Source organism: Contarinia nasturtii, unplaced genomic scaffold (genome assembly GCF_009176525.2).
Source record: "Contarinia nasturtii isolate CC-2019 unplaced genomic scaffold, AAFC_CNas_1.1 Cnas_scaffold_630, whole genome shotgun sequence".
Classification (NCBI taxonomy): Eukaryota; Metazoa; Arthropoda; class Insecta; order Diptera; family Cecidomyiidae; genus Contarinia; species Contarinia nasturtii.
In genome coordinates this window covers 3,804,423-3,832,412 of record NW_022197981.1, presented here as the reverse complement: position 1 = coordinate 3,832,412, position 27,990 = coordinate 3,804,423, and the positions used below count along the sequence as shown (strand labels likewise).

At 32.3% G+C, this 27,990-nt stretch overlaps 2 protein-coding genes across 6 annotated transcripts in view; one reads left to right on the top strand and one right to left on the bottom strand.

Moving 5' to 3' along the window:
- The first annotated feature begins 624 nt into the window (after positions 1–624).
- On the top strand, positions 625–13,344 carry LOC116340079 (serine/threonine-protein kinase pakA-like). Of its 3 annotated transcripts, XM_031766277.1 has the most exons (10): positions 626–4,833; positions 7,567–7,668; positions 7,830–7,922; positions 10,888–11,024; positions 11,435–11,608; positions 11,726–11,880; positions 12,025–12,172; positions 12,323–12,502; positions 12,586–12,726; positions 12,803–13,344. In XM_031766277.1, the coding sequence occupies exons 1-10, from the start codon at positions 1,254–1,256 to the stop codon at positions 12,950–12,952; spliced, it is 4,860 nt and encodes a 1,619-aa protein (XP_031622137.1). In that variant the 5' UTR covers positions 626–1,253; the 3' UTR covers positions 12,953–13,344. The 3 variants fall into 3 exon arrangements, with proteins under 3 accessions (XP_031622139.1, XP_031622137.1, XP_031622140.1); XM_031766279.1 differs by lacking the exon at positions 7,830–7,922 and having other exon boundaries at positions 625–4,833; XM_031766280.1 differs by lacking the exons at positions 7,567–7,668; positions 7,830–7,922.
- A 2,592-nt stretch (positions 13,345–15,936) lies between these two features.
- The window catches only part of LOC116340098 (bombyxin B-1 homolog), a 37,327-nt gene continuing 25,273 nt past the window's right edge, over positions 15,937–27,990 (bottom strand). For 2 of the 3 annotated variants that reach the window (XM_031766322.1, XM_031766323.1), the window contains 2 exons: positions 21,696–21,906; positions 19,801–21,499 (listed from right to left, as the gene is read on the bottom strand). In XM_031766322.1, coding sequence (XP_031622182.1) covers positions 21,273–21,499; positions 21,696–21,906 — 438 coding nt within the window. In that variant the 3' untranslated portion in view covers positions 19,801–21,272. Of the gene's footprint in view, positions 16,464–16,826; positions 17,041–19,800; positions 21,500–21,695; positions 21,907–27,990 lie in introns of those variants that run through there. The other variant, XM_031766324.1, reaches the window with a different exon arrangement.

Below are 27,990 nucleotides of genomic sequence, written 5' to 3'. Positions count from 1 at the left end.
TGGCCTTAGAGCATCGGTTTTTAGCCATACACCCCCATCTTGATAATGATGATGATGTTAATCAGTAAACATATAAACAATTTGGTAGCCAAATGGCAAATACACGCAATCATTATTTCTTATTTATGGTTATATTTATACACACATACACAAACTTTCATATGGATGCACGGATTACGGCTCGTGACCAAATGCGAGAACAAACTGAGAGAAAAGAGACAAGCAGATAGTCTGAGACTGAGAGAGAAATAGATACAAATTAAGTTTTATATATATATATATATATGTTATTATAGATATTATATATGGTTTCGCCGAAGAGAGGCGCTGTATACCCAGACACAGTCGAAAAACTAAAAATATTTTTTAAAGGAAATCAAATGAAGAAGAAGCAAAAAAAGAAGAGAAAGAAAAACACACCATAGAAAAAACCATTAAAGTGACGCGCAAGCAATACAAGAAAATCGCGTGACGAAGATAGAAAATGAGACGAAAAAGTGAGAAAAACGGCACTGTGTAGATGTACTTTTGTGCTATGTTTTTCCGAGCAAGTCAGTCATTTTGAATAATACATACGTTAAGTTTGTGTCTTGTCGGTGCGCGAGAGAGAGCCTGTCTCAGCCAATACGAGAACTTCACATCTGTGCACATTTTCGGCGAAATAATATGCTTGCTGGCCATTTCAATTCGCATTTTGTTTTGTCGATTGTGTGTTTTTCATTGTTTGTTTGTTCTCTATGCAACACGCATTCGACATTTACATGAGTTCGGCAAGCCTTTTGCACTTATTCAGTTGAAGTTAGTAATTTTTTTTTAGTGTTGTGCAAAGCAGCGATCGTTTTAAAACGTAAAACATAATTTTTGAAAATACGATTAATTTCACAGCTTTTTCAACGCCTTTTTCTTCTGCTTCGTCTATTGAACGTGTCGCCAATGTGACGTTGGTATGTTAATGCATATCGAATGGTGTATAAAAAGTATTAAAATTCAAACAAAAATCTAATTTGATTAAAAAAAAACACTAGTGCAATTCTAGACAAATATTCTTTTCTAATTGGTTTTGTTTTGGTGCCGAGAAAATACGAGAAAATGAAACATCTTAAATATCGACAATGAACATGACACAGTAAACATTTAAATTGAACGAATAATATTACATAATGAATAAAAACATTTAAACATTTTGTTTGTGCTGCTCTGGTAAGCGATATAAATCAACGAACGGAAATTTTGAGAAAAATCGAACGAAAGATATGCCTCTCTATAGCGAATTAAGTTATTATCTTCCAAATAATTCGGTTTATTCGGCGAATCGTAGTCCAATATCATCGTCACCATATTCGCCATTTTCACGTTTAAATCCATACATACCACCACCGCCACGACCAACAATTTACACCAAAGATGGCCAATTCAAACCGATACTCACATCAATATCCGAAAGTCCTATGGCTGTGTCATCGATTCGCACGAATGGCTTGACCTCATTGACTCGAATCAATTCCGGTAAAACATATAATTTTCTACGAACGCCCGGTACTTATGTGTCACCACGACCCATTCGAATCGATACAGCCGATATTGATGTGTCTGCATCGAAATTTCATCGACATCGTAATGCACGCATTCGGTCCACATCACCGGAACCGATTAAAAAAGACAACAACGACAAAGAAACGAACAATGAAAATAAAACCGATAATTCAGCATTTATGCCACGCATTGATCAAAATGATCCGATCAATACAAGGGCGACAATCAAACGTGATCGAAATATTGTACGATTGTCGACAATGCGTCAACGCAGTCAATCGCACAGCAATCGAAGTTCACAAAGCTCAATAAAAAATGATAGAAATAACAATATCAAAAATACTAATAGTAATACAAATAAACGATCGTTACCATCAACACCAACTTCACCATCGATACCATTGTCTCCGTCGTCAACTGGTTATGACCACTCGAGTTTGTTTAAAAAAAGCAGTAGCCAAGAATCGGACGATTTGCATACGGAATACGACACAAAATCAAATGTAAAAAGATCATGGCGCGATAAATTTGGTGATTCATTGCAAATACAAACACCAAAAGTGGTACGAAAAACACCCGGCGAACTTATACTCGAACGCCATATTATTCGTGACAAAAGTGATTCGTTGAAAGTTCCAATCGAACCAAATCCGACAATCGTTCGAATTCCAGACAATGTAACGCCACAGGAAATCACCTATTTGGAACCGTTAATTCGAAAATCAATTCGACGCCAAAGTTTGATAACGTGTCCAAGCTTTAAAGATATTTGCAAAGAGATTTCTGAATCGGAAATCAAAGCCCAAGACGATCTTAATGCAGGTGATTTGCGTCGACGTGCATCATTGATACTGGAACAAGAAGCACAAATTCTGGCACAACTTACACAAATTCGCCGACCATCGGCCGATGTAACTGTTGATAAAGCGATCGATGAAGAGCCGAACACCGATGAAATTTCTGATAAAACCGACACTGAATTGAGAGAGAGCAAAGACGTTACGATTGAAAAATTCGATGAAAAACCAAAAGATCCACCAAATGTTGAAAATGTGATTGTAATTAAAAAGAAAACAAAGAAAAAAGGCGGAAAATTAAAGCATAAAATCACCGTAACCGTTGAAGTGGAAAATCCAAAAGAACCGCAAATTACAATTGACACGCCACCATTAACACCATCAAGCGGTAACGCGAAAATTAGTCCGACTTGGAGAGCCGTGGTTGAAGAAATCAAAGAGGATGTTACATTAAATTTGCCGAAACGAAATGATGTTAAAACCACAACATCATCGAAGCCGGCCACCGTACATTCAACTGAAAATGATGAAGACTTTTGGAATTTAATTGGACGACGTGAATCGGTTTATTTCAAGAAAAAGGTTGATTTAAAACGAGATGAAATTGAAATCATTGAAATTATCGATAAAAATGAGACGAATAATGTTGATGGTGGTGATGGTGGTGATGCAGCTGAAAAGCAATTGGCCGCCAAAAATGGTGCAAAAAAATCAATTGAAATTGAATTAAATGCGTCGCCACAAATTGACGAAAAACATGAACAACCAAAAGTCGATGCAAAATCAAAAGGCAAAACGCCAACAGATATTAACATAAAAGCAAAGGAAATCACTCAAGAAAAAGTAGGAAATAAAGTACTTGCGAATAAGAATTTGAAAACCAACAATAATAGCATCAGCAGCGATGACTTGAATAACAAGAGCGTTGACGGCGTGGCATCAGGCAAAGGTATCATTGCGACAAACGCAAATTTGCCAAAGCAAGCGATGGGTAAAATTGAAAAGGCCGTAGGTAACAAGGAAACGATTGCCAAACCAATGGAAATAAAATCAATGGAAAGTAGCAACGCCATATGCCCGATAAATTTAATAGAAAATGTTACAACGGCAACAAATAGCAATAGCAACAACGGCAACAAAACGACTTGTCACGAACATAAACAAACAGACAGAAGTGATGTGAAAGCACCTACGATGATGCAAACCGTTCATCTAAATTTAGAGACTGGGCCACAGGCCAACAAAACAGTAGTAGAACCACTACCAGCAATAACAACAGCAACAGAAACAGAACAACTAAAAAAATCGAAACAGAAAGAAACAGCAGCGTCTACCCAAAATGCGCCCATAAAAACTGAAAACGATAAAATTCTACCGAAAATAACAACAAAAGCAGCGACAACGTCAGCACCAGAAAAGGTAGCAAAAAAATCAAATGATTCCAATTTACCAAAAAGCCCTGATGAAAAGCCAAAAGCTAAAAAGGTGGTTAAGAAAAAGGCAACGGCAGCAGCGGCAGCAGCAGCAACAGCAGCAACAGCAATTGCGTCCGCTGATGACAAAACATCAAAGTCACCTGTCAAATCGAAACCAAAGAAAAAAATCACCAAGAAAGATGCAAATGGCAGGGAAATTGTCAAAGTAAAGTCCATGTCGTCATTTGAAAGTGAAACCAATGCCACAGAAAGCACTACAGACGCAGACATATCGGCTGCATCTGCATCGATTGCATTGACCGAAACAATTGAACCGAAATTATCAGACCGTGGTAATGATAATGAATCGAAATTGAATTCAATTGCGGGGGCGAAAAACAACACAGTGTCCGATACAATTGTAAATCCGTTCGATAATATTGAGCATCGAAACGATGACGACGAAAATGAAAACGGCAAACGTAACAGAAGCGACAACGGCGTTGGTGGTCTAAGCAAATTTGCAACGGTTGCCAATTTGAATGCAGAATTCAAAATCGAACGTCAATCGCCATCAATCGATCTAGTGAACGATCGCAGTCGCAATGAGATATCCACATTCAGTACGCGCAGCATAGCGGACAGTTGCATCAGTGGAGATGAAACATTTGATTTGATTTTGGATTTGGACAGCAATTCGGAAAAGTATAGTGACAGTGAAACGGACGACGGCAACGAAATGGGTAAGCATCGGCATAAAAAGCGAAAAGAGAAAGTTCTCGATCCGCGAAAAAAAATGAAATTGGATCCAAAACGAAAGTGCTATGTGATGGAAGAATCATCAAAATATCCGATGATTGCAACACCTCGTCCCTTGGCCAAACGATCAAATTATTGTGGAAATTATGGCGAAAGTGAAAGTGAAAGCGAAACAAGCAGTGATATTTCTAGCTCAGACGAATGTTACGACGAATGTCTATCGCCAAATGATATTGTGGTTAAAGATGTGATACGAATGAGCACGTGCAGCAATGATTCGGGCTTTGAAGGCGGTGGCACAGCACCATCAACTCCCAAAAAAATGCTTGGTAAGGAACATACCTGTTTCCCATGTATGCATACATGCGTATATTATATATACAAAGTGCACAAACAACAATATCCATCAAAATTCGCTGAAAATAAATTCATTTTTACAATATTTAATCACCACATAACAAACAATGATACATCTGAATAATACTATTTTTTCACTTTTCACTTTCAATCATTTAATTTGAATCGTAGTAAATTGAATACATCGTTGTCGCATTGTCGCGTTTTTGCGTTGTGCACAAAACAAATCACAAAATATTCAATTCGAAATGCACAAAACATTGTATTATATTTAATTGACCTAGGTGCAGAATGAATGCGATTGCTCTTGTCGATCAAAACAACTGTCATAGACCATTTTATTTATGTTTGAATTCGCTTTCTCGTATATTGCATTATTTTGATTTTGATCTTATACACCTATATGTGTATATATAAATGATTGTTGAAAGATCGGCACTTGTTGCGCTTTATCACTCATACCCCTTTTTATTTGTTTTGTTCTGCTTCGGGTTTTTCTTTTTTGTTTGTTTTGTTTTTGTTTCATTCTCTCTCTCTCTCTCTCTCTCTCTCTGTCTATCTGTCTCAATTCGTTCGAGAGTCCGCGAAACATGCAAAACGGAGTTTACTGCCATCAAATTGTAACGATCAGAAAGTCCCCAGAATACAGGGACATTCACAATACGCATCGAAATTTTATTCAAATATAAATCATCCAAATCAATCGTCATTCGTCAATTCGATGTGTCAAAATTTAATTTTGAATTCATGGCTCAATTTTAAAATGACGAATATTCGACATGCATTCGAATATAATGTCTAAGGGCATTCAAAACAAACACAATACATAACATTTTAAAGCAATTAGCAATGTACAAGTGAACGTGTTCTGATTTTCATGTATGTGTATGCATATTGATTTGTACGAATTGCTAAAAAAAAGTGTCTCTTTCAATCCGATTGGAGTATTATTATTATTTTTTCCGAACTGTTGTCAGTTTAATTTTAAATATTTCGTTTATTACTATTGTAGGTGATATAAATAATGTGTCATAAAACATAACTGTATTACTTTTGAACACTGATGACCATTCAATTTGAATTTAAATATACAATTCTATCTTATTCTTGGAATGTAAGAAATTTTAAGGCTATAATCAAAAGCATGTTATTTTTGGGGTCGAACGGAATCACATGTTTTCATTTGTTTTAAAACAAATGTTATTTTGGTTAAAGTTTCACTTGTGCACAGAATAAAGTAGAAAAAAAATAACAGCGATCGCAAAAAAAAAATCAAAATTAATACGATTCATTATTTAAATAGATATAAATAATAGGAATGAGCTGAATGGTGCGATTAACAAACTTTAGGAAATCAGCCAAAATCTCTTGAAATTCTTTCCTTCATTTTGTTTGCCTGACGCTGTCAGCGAATGAGCGACGATATTTATTTGCAATAGCAGTAGCAGTGCTCTTGCGGAGCCGACACTCTAGCCTTTTCTTTCTCTTTCGCTCCTTACATACCACTATATTACTTTTAATTTGTCGATGCTATCAACATGGCAATAGAGCATGAAGAATAAAAGCTCGAATATCGCATGACGGTCAAGAGAATTGAGAAGAGAAAAAAATTACGAAAATTATTTGAATTCATTTCAAAATCATTGAATTTTCTTCTTTAACCAAATGCAATTAATCGAATGGACGATCGTTCGGCGCATTTGACCAAATACACAAACACACATAATTATTTGCATATTCGACAAGCCAAGTTGATCTCGACTATGGCTGAGTTCTCATTTCATATTGCCAATTCGTTAAAAGCGTTTAATAAAAGCGCAATTATGAAGGCAACACTTATCTCGCTGCATTAACACACATCAGAAAATTCTAACAGAAAAAAAAATGTTAATTGATGGGGTTGAAATGCACGCAACATTTATAATTCGTAATCAATTACAATATTTTTGTTCCGATACATCATAACAGTGTTTTTTCTTCCTTCTTCTTCTTCTTCTTCAAATTGTATTTTTGGTCACAGTGCGGATTATTTTTAGATTTATTTCAACGTCTTTTATTTATAAACAATTATTGTCCCATTCCAAAGCAACCACTGTTATATGTTGTCGCATATCGTATATCGTTTTCACGTGGCTAAATCCAAATTGATCAGCAATGAGCGCTCAGACTGCAATTTAAGATAATTTTCTGATTGCATCGTCTAAATAACGATGCCGATCGTCAGCATCATCACAATAAAATAATAATAATAATAATAATATTAAAACATGTAAACAGTAAAAAGGCATTTTCTTAATTTGATTCAAGGACATCGTTTTTTCACACATTTCTTTCCTCATATCAGTGGAATTGTTTCTTTAAATAAATGTCTTCTTTTTTTTTCTTATGAAATTCAAATTACTTTCTGTAAAAAAAATTTATATTTTTAGCTATAATTAATTTGAAATTCTCAATTTAAGATCGCAAATTAAATTGAATAAAAAGAAATATGTTCAACACCGAATTAGAAAATACCGTTCCAATACATCACGTGGCAAAAGTGAGTCTCGATTGGCTTACAACTATGCAAATCATATCGTCGATTAAACAAATTGATAGCGATTTTTTTTTGTTGTTGCTCTTATACACTTTATAAATTGAGTAAATTATTAAGCAGGTGTAATTAAAATAGTTCTCATTTTCGTTTCAATTCGAATTCCATTCAGATTGTGATGTCAATTGTCATAAAAAATGTCAAAAGCTAACAGCCAATTTATGCGGAGTAAATCAGAAATTGATCGTTGAAGCGTTATCATCAGTACGTCGAGGTACAAACTAAAAAAAAAAAAAAATACAAAAAAGACATTCTATTCAAACATGCAAAGTGTGTTTGATTCAACCAATTATGAAGCGACAATGCAATCGAAGCGTAGCGCAAAAAGTCGTCATCATCAAACGTAATTTTGTTTCTCTCGTTTTATATTTTAAGGTGCACGGGAGCAATCAAGTACACACCATGTGGCAATTGCTAGCCAAAAATCAACATCCAAATCTTTTGAGACTGCCGATAGTAATAATTTGGGTATAAAATGTTCATGTATTTTTCTGTTTGTTTATTTCTTGTATGTGTTAAAGTCTCGTTTGGTCTTTAGTCGTTTTTTCTATATGTTTTTCGGTTGTTATTAATTTTTACCTTTCGATTGTTATTTGTTGGTTGAAAACATTCATTGTCATCTTCAAATGTATTCGAACTTCAAATTTCGAATAGACATTATTGATGTTGTTATCAACGAACTTGCGAATGAATAACGAATAACATTTTTCGTTCGCAATCTAGTAGATACATTTATATCGAAACTAAACTTTGTTTTTTTTTTTTTTTGTGTCGTGAAAATGCCATTGAATATGTGTTAAATTAAATTTTCGATTTTTTCCTCCACACAAGCACATAATAAAATGTAAATGTATCTATTTGAAGCCATTAATTGATTTTCAATTCATATTTAAGTAAGAATTACAATGGGTTGATTGCATATGGATCGTCAACATAACAGAAAACAAATTTCAGACCAGATGGTTGAGGATAAATACAGCGAAACATCCAAGTTGCATTGTGTGATGTAAATTTAAGTGGATTCGTATCTGAGTTCCGAGTCTCTGTTCACGCCGGGCGCATGCAGTGCTCAAAAAATTTCAACGACGATTTGAAAATAATTGTGCATAAATTAGATTGCATTGCGTTTTGCAGAGTTTAAAGGAACATATTTGTTTTATTTATTTCATCTTACATGTACACGTTTCCTCCTTTATGCACATCTCGCGCCTTCTTTTTTTTTGTTACCGCAATTTCATCATCACATAATTTTGCGCAAAATGTAGTCGTAATTTCGAAGCGAACAGCGATGACTGTGCTCTCTCGGATTTTTCAATGTATATATTGCACGCTTCAACCTTCGTAATCAATCATTTTAATTTAATTTCATTTTGTATATATGGTTTTTTTCTGTATTTTTCTCTTCCTCTCTTCACCACATTCGTTCATTTCTTGCAACGTTCGTCGTTTTATTTAATATTATTTTGTTTCGTTTTGCCACTTTTCAACACATTTCTGGCGATAGCGTTGCTGATGTATTTTCCTTTTTACTCTCTAAGCAGAGCTCTATTAAGACTTATCTTTCGGCTGAATGATTGACGCCGTCGCTGCCGTCACTGTAGTTGCCGTCGTTGCTTTCTTTTACGGTTATTTTCTTTTTGTCTTTGGTTTAGTTTGGGTACAAATTCTAATTTTAAATGGTGTTTAATTTTAACATTTTTTGAAAATTACGTTCGATGTAGTACAAAAATAGATTGAAACTTTCTATAAAATCTCATCGTGTTCACTTCTCTCTCTCTATATCTCTCCTTCTATCTTCTTGTTTGCATACTATGTCTCTTCTGTCGTTTTTCGTTAACAAACAAAACATATGTACGAATAAGATGACATGAAATATATATCACAAAATTATGAAGAAATAAATAAAACAAAATTCGAACATTTTTGCATAAGCACAAATAATATGAGACGCTAATACGATGTTGTTGGTGAGAGATAAAAGATGGTACAGAGGAAGGAAGACAGGGGCAGATGGAAAGATAAAGAATCAGAAGCATATTCTTATAGCGTATTTTGCAGGTGAAGCAAGATGTTGAATCTGTATGTGTATGCATGTGCATATATATGATATGCACTCTATCTCTGACACTATTTCCGTTATCTTTCTTTCTCATCACATGCATATAAAATCGCATTTAATTGAAATTAATGTTTTGTTGAAATGAAAAGTCAAATTCGTACATGCAGACGGATATTTTTCTCTTCCTCTTCGTTGCCTCTAGGATCATACATACGTATGATCGTTGTGCTGTCAAAATTTATATGAGCTTTCATACAAGTGATGAATTAAGTCACGTCAAACACATTTTGCAAATGCTTAATGTCTCTTTCTGTTTTCCGCACCTTTTCTATTCTTAAATACTGTTGTCAATGATCTTGTGTGTGTGTGCGTGTGTGTGTTTGGTTGCGGAATATATCATCAATGCTCTTTAAATAGACAGTTCTTAATAAATGACAACAATTTGTTAATCAATATCCTTTTTATCATTCAAAATTAGTTTTATTTTATTCGAATATTTTCCGACATCGAAACTTTTTTATTGAATTAATTTCGTAACGGTTTCCTATGTTTGAATGTATGGCACACACCAATGTCAAAATAGTTGATTTTATCCGGTTCGTTCAAGAAGCATAATCAAAGAACACATTTTGTATAATTTAAATATACCCATGTTATGTGTATGGTGTTTTCGTCATTTCAAATGTGGAATTTCCTACTTGTTTGTGTACATGTGACGTTTTTTTTTATATTGAAATAATTTCAAATAAAAATCACCTCCTTTGTTCCTCTCGAAAAATCATTTGTACGTTTGACCAAATGTAACAGATTAAATTAGTTTCAACTGTGCTGTATAAAACAAGAATTTTAATAACAAAATGGATTTAAACTCATTGCCCAACACTTATAGGATCATAAACAAATAACAAAATCATGCACATAATAATTTACTAAAAGCAAATTACTTTCTGTAGACGTTATAGCCCTTTAGAAATGGTGCTTAATTAGCATATAATAATCGAAATAAAATGTCCGGAAAAATATTCTACCCAACTAACCGTTTCCATTGAAATAAAAAAAAGCCATCGACTATTGTTATTTTCATGAAGCGAATGGCCGTTGGCATGAATATAGTAAGGCGTAATAAAAAGAAATCCATTTTATGTGTGCCACTCTGTGTTCATGACATGTCATAAATACAGTTATGCAAATCCTCTGTGCAACTGAAATACTTCAAGTGTTTACTCAATTCAATCAAAAAAAAAAAAATAGGACGTTTGCTTTGAATATGTTTTGGAGTTTAAAAGAAGCGCACACCGAATACTTGAATTGTGTCAAATTATCATTATTTCATTCTTATGTCAATGCAATTTATTCTATTTTTCCTATGCGCAGAAACATCATACACTTATGCACAATTTCAACGATCTGGAACGATAACCGCACCGGCAACATCAATACCACGTTTCAAAAAGTATTCGGTCGATGATTTTCATTTTTTAACCGTTTTGGGCAAAGGAAGCTTCGGAAAGGTAAGAAAATACAAAAAATATATATATTCAAATCAAGTCGTACACAAAATCCCGTCATGTTGCCACTGGGTCGACGAAATATATTTTTCCATTTGCTAAAGTTGCATCTCATGTTCCAAAATTCAAGTGACTAAAGTACTTATAATTTCTATGGTTTTATTCAATTCATTTTCTATCTCTGTTGTCGACATCAAAGAAATGTAAAGTGGGTTAAATGCAATTTGCGGTTTTTATGAACCCTATAGACGAAAGTTCGTTTGTGGGATTACTAAATAAACCAAACAGAAAAAACTAACACACACACACACTCAACCATCACTTCGATTTTTCGTATAACAAAAAGAAAACCAGCGTTATAACTGTGATGTGTTCTCCTCTCTCTCTCTCTCTCTATCTCATTTTTGTTACAGGTTTTGCTAGCGGAACTCAAGAACACGGAATTCTATTATGCGGTGAAATGCCTGAAAAAGGATGTTGTTCTCGAAGATGACGACGTTGAATGCACACTGATTGAGCGGAAAGTATTAGCTCTGGGTACAAAACATCCATATCTATGTCATCTATTTTGTACATTTCAAACAGAGGTACGATTTTTCTCTCTTTCACTTTTTCATTTTACTTTTGATTCGTTCATTTAACATCGCACCTCTTTCTTTGCTTACATTCTTGTTTATTAATATGTATGTGCTTCCACAATTTAGAGTCATCTGTTTTTCGTCATGGAGTATTTGAATGGCGGCGATTTAATGTTTCACATACAAGTAAGCGGACGCTTTCCAGAGCCACGTGCCAAATTCTATGCCGCCGAAATCATTTCGGGATTGAAATTTTTGCATAAAAAAGGAATTATTTATCGGTACGAAAATGTTATTCACATTGTTTTCGAAGTCATTCTATTTTCTATTTCTTTTGTTCGTTTGTTCGAAATGTTAAATCGATTTTTTGTTCTTCTTTCTGTATTGCTTTGTATTCGTTTCATATGCAATGTGCGATTTTTTAGAGATTTGAAGTTGGATAACATTTTATTAGACTTCGATGGTCATGTTAGAATTGCCGATTTTGGCATGTGTAAATTGCAGATTTATTTAGATAGAACGGCCGACAGTTTTTGCGGCACGCCCGATTACATGGCACCCGAAATTATCAAGGTTGGTTCCAAGTTTTTTTCCACTCTTGAGGTGTAATTGATTTGATTATTATTCAAAACATTTTCCTGAAGAAAAAAAAGCCGTTTGATTTGCGATAAGATAACAAGTATTTTACATTTTCTTTTCTTCAATTGTAATCACTTGAAATAGGGTCAAAAGTATAATCAACACGTTGATTGGTGGTCGTTTGGTGTACTCCTTTACGAAATGCTTATTGGACAATCGCCGTTCAGCGGTTGTGATGAAGATGAGCTTTTTTGGAGTATTTGTAATGAAATTCCATGGTATCCATTTTATTTATCCAAGGAAGCTTTAAATATTTTAAGTAAAGTAAGTGTGAAAATGGAAACGAAAACATTTCCCACCCTGTTAATCAATATATTTTTGCTATCTTTTAACAAACAAAAAACTAGTTATTAGAAAAGGATGCAAGTGTTCGACTGGGTGCATCAACCAGTCCACATGGTGAAATCACAGATAATGTTTTCTTCTATGAAATTGATTGGAAGAAATTGGAGAAGAGACAGTTGGATCCACCATTTAAACCGAAAATTGTAAGTTTCCGTCACAAATTTCGATATTTCAATGAAACTATTTTCTTTACTTGTCTTCTCACGTTTTTCTTCGCAGAAACATCCATTAGATACACAGTATTTTGATAAAACGTTCACGCGTGAACGCGTACGATTGACACCGATCGACAAAGACATTTTACAATCAATTGATCAACATCAATTTCAAGGATTTACATACACAAATCCAAATACTACACCGCCTTAGTTTTGCTGTATGCTGTTGTTTGCTCGTTTTTTGTTTAACATATGATTTTGTTTCTATCTATCTCTCTCTCTCTCACACACACACTCACTCACTCATGTCTGTTTCGTGCATCGAAACGTTTATCAACGTATACATAAACTTTATTCATAATTTTGCACACACACACACAAATCACAACAGTCAATATACTGCAATAAAAGTAAAGTGGAAAAAGGATGCTTATTATCTTATATTAATTGATAATTTTAATAATATTTTCTATTAGGTAAAGCGATCATTTAATTTGTATGTAAATTGCTTCGGGTTTCGGCTCTTAGAAGCAACAGAACAAAATGTAAAATTTCTCATTTATTATGAATATTCAATAAAGCCATTAGTTTTGTTAAAATTGATTTTGGTTTCCGATTTTTATTGTATTGAAATTACGAAAATACTTGAAAGCTTACATACACTACAGCCAATCACTTTTCCAAATGTCTTTTTGTTGAAGAAAATAAAATCCCATAGATCATATGAAATATTTCTATATGCTTATTGTAAAAATCATTTTAAATAACGATAGAACTGAGATTTGTTTTGAAATAATAATTGTTTGAAAAAGATTTCAGCGAATAGTTTCGGAAATATTCATTAAAAATTGAACTATTACATTTCTAAATGGAGTAAATGTGTCAAATTGAAATTTAGATTCATTTTATATTGTGGCTTAAAATTTTCAATGATTTGAAAAACCATTCGACTCATCTTTCCATTTTGGGATGATTAGGCGAATCACACAGCAAAACAACACAAGGTGAATCCATATCTTCTTCAAAATTTGTGTTTTTTTTTGCTCAACTCTCTCGCAAAACATATGAAGTTTTAAAACAAGCCAAGCACGAAATTCATTTCATGGCTTTAAAACTTTCTTACATATACAATATTCTATGAAATAATATGGGTATTTGAGAAAATAGATCATTTTGTGTGTTTGTTTTTAATGATTTCAATATATGCACGAAATATTCACTCATGTTTTGCGTAACGTTGTATTCATTGGAATTTCTATAATTTTATCTTTGAAGTTTGATAATAGCTCATTTCTTCTACCCGCAGTCTACTATGTTTAACAATTATTAATACTGGAAGACATCTATAGGTATGGGTGTACGCTACTGCCTGGTGTAATGTTTGCTTGATGATTGCTTCAAAAATTGGTGGGTTACACTACAAATTTTCAGGATATTAATTACATCGAATCATGTCACAAATACCACGAAGCGTCTCTACTATGAATAGCGCATAAATCTTATATAATACACTCTCAAATCATATCTGGAAACGGACGTACATTGGAGGCCACAACCGATTTCACAAATGTATCAAACAGAATAAAAGAATCGTGTCAATTTGGCCTTTTGCAAGACCACGTAGGACTTACTTTTGTATTCCGTTCGCTTGCAATGGAATACACAGCAGAACTGAATTGTTGAATATTGGTATTTTAAGGGGAAAAAATAGTTAAACTATAGTTGATTTCTATTATATATGCTTTAATTTTTTAAATAGTTTTAAAATCATAAATCATATATATCTAATAATAATAGTAATAACAGCAATTGAATAGATTTAATTTTTTTTATTTTATATAGATTAATAAACGAGTGTAGATTTTGTATGTCGTGTATGTGTGTGTATATATTTTGTTTATTTGAAACGATTTGAAAAAAAGCAAACAAATTAATTTTAAGGACAGGAATGATGCAGTGCAATGAGAATCACACAAAACTGTGAAATGTGATTACTTCATTTCTACCAAAATCATGTTCATCTTTTATTTTTGGGTGTATTGTTTATGTATTTTCAGTTTTTCCAGTTTTGACACTTTTTTTCATCAATCTCTCTCATTTGCACAAAACCCCAGGTAAGTGTAAGTAGTTTTTGCTTTGATTTTTTTATCAAAAAGTTACGATAGAATCGAATTGGATGTCCCTTTTTCTCGTTCTTGTTATGCCGAGTTATGCTATATATCACACATCCTCTCTACTATTAAGCAAACAGATACAAAATCTATATAACGTATACATTAAGTTAAATGTGATTATCACTACCGTCCTAACTTCCGGAGCCGCCGTATGTAAGTACGGTAGGTACTTCGGGGGTTCCCGGATTAGTCAAAAAAAGTCTACAAGAAACATTCTTCGCTGTCCACTAACACACAAACAAACGCATAAGTTTTTTAAAAACTTAATTTGAAAAAAGAAATTAATCGATTTTACCAGAATAATGAAACCCATACTGACGAGTTAGATTGTCATGACACTGGTGGTGGTTGTTTGAAAGTAAGTCGGGTACATTATGATGGACATTGAGAAAATATTCTAGTGTCTAATATAATGTAAATTGATGGTTTTACGCATTCTTTTTGTACGTACTTTCGATTCTATATATCTTACCATGCAAATTTTGGCCTACTAGATGATGTTGTTCAAACTACAAACACCAATGTCGTGGCGATCTAGAGTGGATATTTTGTCAACAAAAAAATGCGTGGTATTGTTGTTGTCATTTCATTACTCTGGATTTTACTACCATTTTCGATAGAGAAATTTAGCGAATTTTTATCTACCATTTGTACTTGTGTGCGTAATATTGTAAAAAGTAAGTGAGATGGCATAAGCTGAAATTTTTTGTGAGGTGGATGGATCTGAAAAGAAACTCATACATCATATGAAAGGCAATGTTTTTTTGTTCGCAAAATCGATAAAAAGTTTTTTTTTGTTTTCATTTAAATTTAGCAGAAAATATGGAAAAAATGTGCCACACAAATTTATTCAGCAAATTTCCTTCAAACGGGAGAAACCCGTTAGGAATGCCTACAATAAATTACAATGAGATCAATTTAAAATTGTACTGTTAATAGGGCTCTGAAACTAGTTAAAACGGCACTGTGTGACACATTTCTTTTGGTTTTATATGGTTTTGATTAAATGGCATTTTTCATATAGTTTGTTTTTGAGATAGCATAATTATATAGTATTTTACTTTTTTTTGTTGGTTTTTCACGATCATTATAAATGTGTTTAAGGCTTTCGATTCTTTTATCAGTTTTATGTAACTCCCATAACTTTGTTTCATATGGAGACTTTTTGTTGAACATTTTTAATGTATACAATTTTTGTAGTAAAAATTAAAAGAAAATATATTATTTGAATTCATACAAAAACTAGGGAAAAAGAGCACAAGTTATGTAGTAAGTGAGGGTGTATTCAACTTTGTGGATTGTTATAGGTAGGTGTAAAAATGTCTGTCTATTTTTGCGCTCTGCAGTATCTTTTCAACTCGTTTATTGTGCACGCATTTTGACAACATTCGTCATAGACACCACGATACACATACCATTCACGTCGTACACGAGGTCTTATCGCAGCACTATCTGGAATTATCTTTGATAGATAAGCATATGATTGATAATGTGGGGGCAATCCTTCTAGTAACGATGGATCATTGTAATAATCATCAAACGTTCCATCTGCAATAAATTGAGAACATAAAATCGATCAATTAAATCAATTACCAAAGATTGATACATCAATAGAAGAGAATCGCATGATTATTTAAATATTTGCGGATATTTACATCACCTAAATGCACTATTGTGTCTATATCACATTGTAAAACTTAAGGGATTAGAAATAAATCTCTTTGAATAAAAAATCCAAAAGGATTAAATTCTAATACCGAATATATAGAAAAAATCCCCAATAAGAATATTAAAACAATACTTAAAATAATTTGTAACAATTGGAATTTAATCCTTTTGGATTTTTTATTTAAAAACTGAAAGATCCAAAATGATTAATTTCTAATCCCTTCAGTTTTACAATGTACGTACCTGCTCCTGATCGTTTGTTCGTTTGTAATTGATTGTATTCGCCGTTGCATATCCATTTTAATGCCTCAGCCAATCGTGGTCCACAAAACTTTTTCGTTGATCCATTTCCAAAGCCTACTACGGTAAAATCATTGGCCATGGTCGATGTGAACAACAAGGAGATTTCTAAACAAATTAGAATCTTAACGATCATCAATTTGAATAATGAAGCCATCTGTTTGAAAAAGAAAACGAGAAAGGAGAGAAGAAAATGATGCTTATTAGTTTATTACATTTTATATAAAGATAAATTAAGAACAGTTGAAAATAAATGGTGTATTATATATCGTTCAGCTCGCCAACTAAAAACTTAGTGCATTAGTTAAATCGGAATGTATTTTTATTTTCAAAATTGGTGTTTTCACCAAAATAAAATAAATATCTGATGAGTATACATGATCGAAGATAGAGTTTTTCCGAAATCGATTCAAATCAAATCGATTTCAATCACTGATTGTGTGAAGGTATTTGGTTTAGATCAAAGATATTAAATGTCAATTTAATTCTTGATCTATTAAGCCCATCCACCACGACAAGGTATACCTTCTTTGGATGGGAACCCTAAACTATAACTACTATTCAACAACATAATTTAAGATCGTTCTCAAGAAAAATTTGAATCGAAAATTCATTCTTATTCCGGTTAATAGTTTATTTTTGAAAAAAATGAAGTTTGGGTATTTATTCTTTTTCGATGTATAGTCAATGTAAATGCTGGAATAGCTGAGCGATGCGCAATAAGTACGGTGTTGATGATTCTCGAAGTGAGATCATCTAGAATACTTTGAGTATTGTTGGGTATTTCAATTGCCAATAGAATGAAAATGTCATTTTCAAAAGATTCGAAGACATTAAATTTTAATTTTGGAAATTTTGATTTCAATTTCACTAAAACTGGCATGTACTTTACGTTTATTTTACCATGACAATTAAGATTTTGCACAAAGCACAGCACTATGAGTAGACGTCTGCCATCGAGTGGAATTGAGATGTTTGATGAGACGTACCCTTTTAGTGTCAATATCACTGTCATCTAGAAGAAAAGTTGTTGAATTTTGCGAATTAAGAACAATTAAAGACAGTTTTTTATCATGAAATAATAAAAAAAATCATGATTCGTCACTTACACCATATAAATTATTTACGTTTAATGAATCATTGTGTGCAATTTGTGTGTTGAATGAAGCAGGCGAAATGAAATTATTTCGATAAGATATTTTCAATTTTTTTTACAATTTAGATACTCATAATCGATCTTATACATCACAAATAGATATACAAAAAAATGTTAGAAATAATTGAGCACAAGTCAGAGTTGAGAGAATGCAAAAAACATCGTTCCCGATGGATCAAATTATGATAGGGTCACACTGCGATCGTTGTGAAAGAAATGTCGAAAACGTAGATTCAGATACCACATAATTCCAATGTTCGGGATACTGATAAATGTGAAAAATTGAAATAATTTGAACACATTTTTAAAGCTGAATGTGAAGACTAAGAGATATTTCAATTGCCTTAAAAAAACAAAAGCCAAAAATAATACTGTCACTAATAAATTAAAATTGTTTCGTAGAATATCGTGTAAAAAATCAAATTAAACTGTTGTTTATGGTGCTATGCACAAATGCATAAAAATCTTCAATATATACAGGGTGTCTCATATATCAGGCTCACTATGAAGGAGTGAAAATTTCTAAAAACCGTTTGGGAGGTATGTTGAGGGTAAAAAATAGAAAATTTCTATCGGAGCAGAATTTTGAATTTTTCCCCAGGGGGGTTGGGGGTGCCCCCAATTTTGCAAAACTTCATCGGATCAAAAAATAATGTACTACAAAGTTGTTCAGAATGACGATAGAAATTTTTTAGGACCCCTGCCCTCCAAGTCCTCCCACCCCTTAAGGGGGTCGGGGGGGTCAAAAACCCCCAAGATGTGATTTTTTTGACCTGAAACCCAAAAATTCGGAATCATCATGAAAAATTACCTTAGAATCGATATTTTTCTCATTCACGTTTTTTCACAAATTTTGGACCAAAAAAGTGTAAAATCGACTTTGTAAGATTTGAGGGGTTACCTCCCAAAGAGTTTTTAGAAATTTTCACTCCTTCATAGTGAGCCTGATATATGAGACACCCTGTATAATCAAGAATTCATACCAATGTCACGGATCATTGAAAGAGATTCAACAAAAAAAAAAACATTTTTGAAAATTAAATTTTTGAAAGAGACATAAAACTATACACATTTGAGTATGAATGTTTTTTTTTCATATTTGTAATTTGCAGTTCGATCGTAATCAATAAAATAAATACTTGAACATTGCAGCGAAAGAGCGGTAGAAATGAAAATTTCAGCAGATGTCAGTAAAAATATTTTTTTTTTTTCAATCGAATAAATGAGAAATTACCAAATATTTACAAATATGTAGAACATTTATGACATTTACAGAATATCGTGTTAAATATTTCAATCGTATTCTATTAAGCTCGTTTCGTATAATTTGAGAACGCTCAATATGCTTTCAAAAAGCATTTGGATTATTGGATTATTGAATTGGATTACAAAGCATTAATACATATGGTATTATCGCTATTAGGAAGTGTCACATTATGAGTTTTGAAATCACCTTGAGCGTTCTTTGATTATGTGAAACAATTACTTCGATCTTTACCACCTTCCCCAGATACTACGTATTATGAGGTATGGTAATTATGATGTTTATGACATTTGGCTTTAAGCAACACGCACGAATACAGAATGGTACACATAGCAGAGATGAATTGGTAAAGATTGGCATTTAAAAGATATCAGAAAAAGAAAAAAAAAAAAAAGAATTAAATTATAGTTGATTTCTATTTTATATGTTTTACTTTTTAAATAGTTTTTAATACATAATCATAATTATAAATTTAATAATAAAAGTAATAACAGCAATTGAATAGATTTAAATTTTTGTTCCATTTAATATAGAAGAATATCTAACCAGTAAGTGTTGATTTTGTATGTTGTATATGTATGTGTATGTGTGTATATTTGATAAAAGGCATAAGTTTTTTTTTATCGTCATGATTGTGCTATTGTTGTCCACATTACATCGAAATCATCATCATTATAAATCCGTTTTTGTTTTTAAATATATTTTTTTATCATTTATCATTTATTTATTTTTTTCTACGATTACAATTATTTAAAACTTACGAGAAAAAAATTAAAACAATAGAATAAAAGAAAATTGGTGGTATTAAAATTATAAGCAATGAGATTCTCCCTTCAATCATGAATTAGTAAGAAAAAGGAATTAACATCAAATTATCAAAATACATTCAAATAAGATTTTTTTTTTAAAGAAAAAAAAACAAAACCAATTTTAATGACCGAAATGATAAAACCGTGTAATGGAAACTATTATTGAAAAAAAAAATCACACAAAAATGAAGACAAAAAATACTAACAAATCTTTCCCATAAAAATCATCATCCACTTATATTTTTGGTTCTATTGTGAATATCGGTTCAGTTTTTGCGTATGAGTTTTTAGTTTATTTTCAGTTGTTCCAATTTCAGATTTTGAAATGCTTCTTTGAAATTCGTATACTGCTTAGGTTTCTCTTTTCACCTCTCTAAATACGTATGTTTTGAGTGGAATACATTTCTTTTCATGTGTTCCGATTATTTTCGAGATGTTTATTTCCTCCTTGTTTTATTTTTTGTTCAACAATCTCTCATTCGCAATCGATCGTGCAAATTTTCTAAATTAACTAAAGAGGTGTGTATATATATGTGTGTGTAGAAATGGTTATTGGTGTGTTTGTGATTTTATATCGAAAATATGCGCATATAGAAAATCCGATCGGCTCTCCCTGTCTCGTTCTATAGAACTAAAGTTACGCTATGTATCAAACATCATCTCGACTTTTAAATAAAAAGATATAAAAGCTATAAATTTGACAATTTTTGTTTTGTTTTAAATAAATGGCAAAAGTTGTGTTTTTTTTTTCACAGGAGCTACTGTAGCATTATTGAATATTTATTATTTGTTAGCACATTTTTTGTTGGTTTTTTTTTAACTTGTTGTTGCAAGATTATAATGAATGTTTTTAAGGTTTTTGATTCCGTTATCAGTTTTACATAATAGGTTAACTCACACACCTTTGTTTCATATGTAAAGGTTTTGCTTGTTTTCTTTCTTTGTTTTTTTCATGTATGCAATTTTTAAAAAGGTTTACGCCTTTGGAACCGATTTTTTTGTGGATGAAATTCAAAGAAATTCTTATTGGGAATTCATAAAAAATGATGAGTGAAAGATAGCACAAATGGTATAGTATGTGAAAGTGTATATGCGTTTTTTGATTGTTGTAGTAGTTGTAGTGGTAGTGGTGGTATTTGTGGTGGCATGAAAATGTTTGTTTAATTTTTCTGTCTGCAATAGCTTTTTAACTCTTGGACTGTGCACGGTTTGCGACAGCATTCGTCATAGACACCACGACGAGCAACCCACTCACGACGCACCCGAGATCTTAGCTCGGGAGCATCTGGCACTAATTTTGACAGATAAGCATATGTCTGATAATTCACGGGCAAATCATCGATTAACGGTGATGGCTGATCACTATAATACTCTTCAAACAATTCATCTAAAACAAAAAAAAACAAAAAAACTATAAATTTGATATTGTCCATATGAATATCCTAAATAATACTTTAAATCAATTTGGTCACTATTCTCTTTAAGAATATAGAAAGAGTATTCTTCCAGAAATAAACCAACAATTATTCTCTAATATTAATTTTACACACATTCTAAGTAAAATGATGAAAATTGATGCTTACCTGATCGTTTGCTTGGATGAATTATTGTTTCGTATTCATTGTTACATATCAACGCCAATGCATCAACCAACATTCGACCACATAATTTTTTCGTTGATCCTCTACCAAAACCCTCCGAAAAATCGGTGTTGGCCATGGTCGATGTGAAAAACAGCGAGATTTCTAAGCAAATTAGGACCTGTACGATCATCAATTTGAATAATGAAGCCATCTGTTAAAAGAATAAAATAAAAAGAAAACAATATGAATTAGTTGTAGTATGTATTTGTGCAAATTTCAAAACAAAAATAAGTAAATAAATGTGCAAAAATTGAAATTCAACAAATTTTTTGCTGTTGTTTTGAGATAGAGATAGAGATAGAGAGATTAAATCTTTCGATGAAAAAATGGACATAAGATGATTTACGAATTAGAAAATATGAAGCAGCGAAAGAGACAAAAAAGAGAAAATGAAGCTTTAGCCTTAACCCAACGCTTGCTATTTTCCTTTTGAAAATAAGTTCATTTTTGAATGTTCATTTGAATTGATTACAAGGAAGTGACCACTGTCATACATATAATAAATCGTCGTTGTTGGCTCTCTGTGTCACGAATATCATTTCGTAAGCACGTGCACAAAATTAAAAAAAAATGCGTAAAGCGATTAGAATGTGTGAGCGCGCTCGAACCAGTGACAAGCTGTAAAGCACTCTCATAACCGCATTAGCGCCCACTTTCAAAACATTAATCACACGCAACCAGTAATTTGACGCAAAATAATGACGAAAGAAAAATAACAACACAATCGTCAACCAAAAATGTTATTGGTGAAAAATGCATTTGAAAAAAGAGCGAGTAGCACAGTTCAACAAAACAACCAGATTTGAACAAAACAAAAACACACACACACACGAATCCGAATTCAACATATATTTTTGAGGATCTTGGATTCGATACACAGAGTATGTAATAATGAAAGAAGAAGAAGAAAAGCTCTTTGCAAATGAAGAAATGGGAAAATTGTGTTGATGCTCTTTTCGTTGTTTGTTCTTTATTTTATGAGCACACACGCGTGTGCAGCAATGTCGAAAAATGACAGCTCAATGAATTTGTAAAATTAACGATTATATGCATGTAATGTGTGTTGTTTATTAGTTCATAAAACGCAATGAACATTCTTGTTTTCATATGCGCCATTATAAATAGCCCATTTCATTTGAGATTAAGATAAGAATTATAAAAATACACAATGTGTTCTAAATCTAATTAAATGGCTTTCAATCACTCGTTTTAATGGGATCGCTGCGGAAGAGAGAGGAAGAGAGAGAGAGATTTCCCTGGTAAACAGCAGATTTGTATGCGTTCTTTTTTGTTCATTTTATTTACATATTTACAGTATAGATTTTGCTGTTCACAAAATCAAGGCACACACACGCCTGTCAATTGTCGTGCCCCGTCACATTTGACAATCGACATGAACTCGTCCACACAAAATGACGAATCACACAAATGACCGATTTTTCTCTCCTTCTTTCTTATTTTCGTCATCATTTTTACCAGTCTCTTACATTGAAAATGCCTATGTCTGGCAGTTGAATATCGAAATTAAAAAAAAAAAAAAAAAAACTATTCGCTTTCAACCTAATAACACCGATTTCATAACACACAAAAAGTGCGATTAAAACGGCGATTTTGTACGGAACAAGAGAACATGAAAAGCGAACATAGTTTTAGAGAGCCGCAAATAAATAATATTTGAGAAAAAGAAATTAATCGTTCAATTACTTTTGTTCGCCCAACTGGCTCAGTTCAATCGGAATCCATTTTTATTTTCAAATTTATTTATTTCTTTGAGATTTATCGCTTTGTTGTTTTTGTTTTTGTCACAATTGGCATTTTAATGTCAAAACAAATGTGACAATGTGCAAATATAAACAAAATGCATTTGATGCGCACATCATCAACCGGAAATTCTGTGATTTTACGATTTTTCATTTAAATCCGAAAAGTATTTAACAATATTCATTTCTATTGTCGTTATCCTTTATATCCGACGATAGAACACACACTACGATCGATTGTTTTTTTATTTCTTTTTTTCTCCATGAAAAAGTTACTTAACTTCCATTAGCTACTTTTCACGTCGATATGAATTGATTCATTTTGAATTATGAATTTCAAGTGGCACAATGTGAAGGAGTATTAAAGAAAATTGACGCATTCGAAGAAATTATAAATTTATGAGTTCTAATTTAAATGAATGGCAAACAAAAAAATGAAGAGAATAAATGAAACTGAGAGACAGTAGTTTTGCTATCACTACACACACTAGTTTGTGACCACGAAATAAGATTGTAGCAGTTTTTTTTCTAATTTGAGGTTGTCAGGCGGCAACCAGCCGGTTACACTCACTGTATAAAGTCTATCCATGTCCGTGTAGTATTGAAGACAAAAAAAAGAATATTGAGGTCAAAGGTGACGTTATAGTCACATGTATCAATCTATTGCCCGGCAATATTGAAACAAATTGATACTTAAAGCGACTAATATAGAATAGAAGTGTGTGTCTGTATGAATTAAAGCCGTTAAATAAAACTGAATCGATTGCAATCATAAATTTCTATTCTAGTTTTGCTTAATGTGAAACGTATCTGATTTCATCAAGCATATGGATATTAGGCTAAATATATTCTGTTTTGGATTGCTTACAAAATTACATTTTGCATGGTTTATAAATTATGGGGTTTTTGGAATGTTTGATGGCTAGAGATTATTAACCTTCAAAATTTCAATTTCATTTGAACACGCTTCACATTAAGCCTTAAGGCCAAAGAGTGGTAGTGTATCTATTTTTACATTTATTATTTGTTGGCTTTTATAATATAATGTGCCGGTAGATCTTCTACTTGATTCACAGACTTTCATCAATATTTAAACAAAATTAATCAAATTGAAGTTCAATTATTGAAGTCGGCTGAATGAAGTGACCCAAACGAGTCAAGAGCGCAAAAAATGATTGCTAAACCAAACGAATTGAAAATAATTTTTTGTTTCATCTCTTGACTTTTGTCATTTTGAACTTCTCGATTTGGTTCTTTCAAGGAATTATTGTTCGATTCTGATTTTTAAATCAATTTTAAATTACATAAATTATATTTTCGGCGGGCCGGCGAATATGAATAGTTTTTTTTGTTTGTGTTTTCAAAAATGGATTCATCGATCAAAGTCAGTCGGATGAACTTCTTTAGAAGTAAAAAACGGTGTGCGTATGTGCATGGGTTAGAAAGAGAATCTGAAATCAGTTTTATCAATTTTCAAACAATTGTCAACCAAATATATCAATTATACCAATAGAATGAATATATGATTGCTGCATAAGTAGGCGCATTACTTGGAAGTTGAGACTTTGAACCCGATAAATGCTTCAAATGACAAAGTACAACAATTCTCTCAAGTGCGAAAGAGAATGCAGACAATCGGTATAATTGTATGTCGCACGCATCTTTTCCCATACAATTTCGTTATATAATAATAATAAAAGCCAAATGATACAATTCATTGAGTTGCACTTTGTGCAAAGTGTGAACGCCGCTCTGCATCATGCCGCGTCACTTCCGACTTATTACTTTCATATATGCATATCAGAGTGAAAGAAAAGCTAAAGGGAGACAGAAGGACCGTTTCATGTCCATTGAATGCACAAGTATTTGAATCTGGCCAGAGAAGCATTTTATGAATCAACTAAATTGAATTCTGCTAACTTGATTGTATTTCCATTTGATGTGAACATCGGTCTCTGTCTCTTTCGATGCGGGAGACTCTTTGCACCCAGTATTTGTAATTACTGAATCAATTTAGAATAAATGACACTCTATGCATTGTTGTTAAGTGCCTTTTGTGCACGATCGATGACAGTACATTCGACTGGCGTCAAATTTAATTTTTATGTCTGATGATTGGAATGTGCTCTGACCAATATGGTAAAACAAAAATATACGCTTTTCTTTGCTTCATTTTCGTTTAAATCATAGATCGAAATTTGGCCAATGGCATTTTTTTTTTTTCTATTCATGGAAGGGTAACTATCCAAACGAATTTACGCAATCATAAATGCAATGAATAGATATGTTCAAATCGATGAACACGTCACAAATGCATTTAAACCATACATATATTTGCGAAAATCGAGCAGCTCATATGCTCCAACATTTTGTCTTTCAAAGATAGTCTGTGACATGCATCTCACAATATTTCTTCTTCTGGTCGCCTCTTAATTTGATTGTATGAGTAAATGTGATTTGGAAGAATATACGTCACCTTAGAAACTCCTATTTGCTGATTAGAATCATGTATACATGCGTACAATGATGTTAGCATTTAATGCTTTGATTTAGACAGAATTCAAAAATAAATCATTACCATGACGGCTATTTCGTTGTTTTTTCATCATGTTTTAACGTGCCCGCTTTATTTTACATCAGATTTTTTTTCTAAATAATAAGCGTGTGTTGACTGATTAACTGTTGTTGGCCATATTTCAGATTTGCTTCTTTATCAAAATATACTTAATACATATTATATGTTTTTTGAAATACATTTTCAGTAACCAAGGATTTTTTCTCATTTCTTTCTGCTGGGAGCCAAATCTATTTGAGCAATGAGTAGCCGTATTACATGGATTTGGTTCATGTTTTTTTTTTCGTTATACGTCAATTAAGGTTAGTATTATTGTGGCGTTTCAAAGATATATTTTTGTGTGTTCAGGCGGTGTTTGCATATTTTGTTGACCTTTGTTCAGTTTGAAAACAGTATCCTGTTTCATAAGTAAATTATGTAAAGAAAACGGAAAGTTAAAAATATCTATGTATGTCAATGGTTGCACACAAAAGTCAAGCTGTGTCAAATTATTGGATATTGAAGTTTTTAAGAGAAACAAGCACCATTTAAGTACATATTTTACAGCTTCATATTATGCTAAGTGATTTCAGCGATTAAATAAACATGCCGGGCTATCGACTAACATATAAAAATTATAAAAGGAAAATTCGATAGCAAAAAAAAAATAAACCAACAATAGAAAAAGGTTTTTGTTAAAAGTATTTTGTCAAACGTATACTATCGATACGATTTGTTATAAACACAGCATTAACTGTCGTTGGTTATTCCGTATAATCAACGTCTCTGAACAAATTTACCAAGGGTATTTGCAATTCATTGGGCAACAGTTGTAATTAACGAGTCACATTTTCTCTATTGATTTTTCATTCAACATCCTTTGCGGGAAATTACCCAAATTAAATTGATTAATAACATACAAAATAAAGTGAAATAAGCCTTGAACCGAGAGTTCTTAATTATGGAGTTTGAATAAAAATCAAATTTCAAATCAGGGAATATTCGATTCGATTCAAATATATGACAAATGGAGTTTTCGCAATTTTCTTATTCAATTTTTAGTTGTTTAATTACAAAAAAATTGATATGATAATCTTTTTTAAGTCGAGTAAGATTTTTTGTGATCATAATGATTAATTCGATTTGGATGGTGACTTGGGAAATGAATAATAATTCGAAACATATATAAAAAGAATTCGACTAATTAATAAGTAAAAGAAAAAACAAATAAAATAAAACGAACCTTAATATTTGATTCGGCAGAGTAAAGACGAGTGTTGAATAAGAAATGAAAATTGTAATTTTCGCTAAGGCAGAGAGTACATTAGCTGATTGTGTTTAAAAGAACTCTATGGGCTGTTGTCCTTTCAAATAAAAGTTTCAACAAATTATTTTTCTCTTGTGAGCGGATTTTTTCGGCACGCACTTTCTTTTTTTCCGTTGCTGATAGTTTTTTTTCGTTTTGTTTTCGTTGAAATTAAATATGCGAAAGCACTTCTTCAGATCGTTGACCGATGATTTTCGTTTTGTTCAGTATTGGTCTCTGATTTGTTCGTCTGTCTGTTTTCTTTTTCTTTTCCTCTCTATTCAATTGTACATAATTCTGTGTGTATGTATATCGACGTACTTTAAAAGCAAACGTATTTTATTCGATTTTGTTTTCTAAATTATTTTAAAATTATCGCAAAACGAGTTCAAATGCCTTCGTCGTCGTCGTCTTCGTGATCGTTGCCTTCGTTCTTGTCGACATACAACAATGGGCATTACATTTTCAAATTGTTTTTCACGCGGCACATCGTCGATACAATCGAATAATGCACAAAATAAATGTGGCTCATAGTAAAGTAGAATGCAATAAAGTTTTTTCGAATGGCACAAACGATATTGGCGTTCAATTAACACTTTTTCAATAGTTTTTTCA

What these genes read in the sequence shown, in the direction of transcription:
- LOC116340079 (XM_031766277.1), top strand. Translation starts at nt 1,254, where the DNA reads ATGCCTCTCTATAGCGAATTAAGTTATTATCTTCCAAATAATTCGGTT. An exon ending in AACTCCCAAAAAAATGCTTG is followed by an intron (nt 4,834 to 7,566) that starts GTAAGGAACATA and finishes AATTCCATTCAG; the next exon opens with ATTGTGATGTCAATTGTCAT. An exon ending in TTTGTACATTTCAAACAGAG is followed by an intron (nt 11,609 to 11,725) that starts GTACGATTTTTC and finishes TCCACAATTTAG; the next exon opens with AGTCATCTGTTTTTCGTCAT.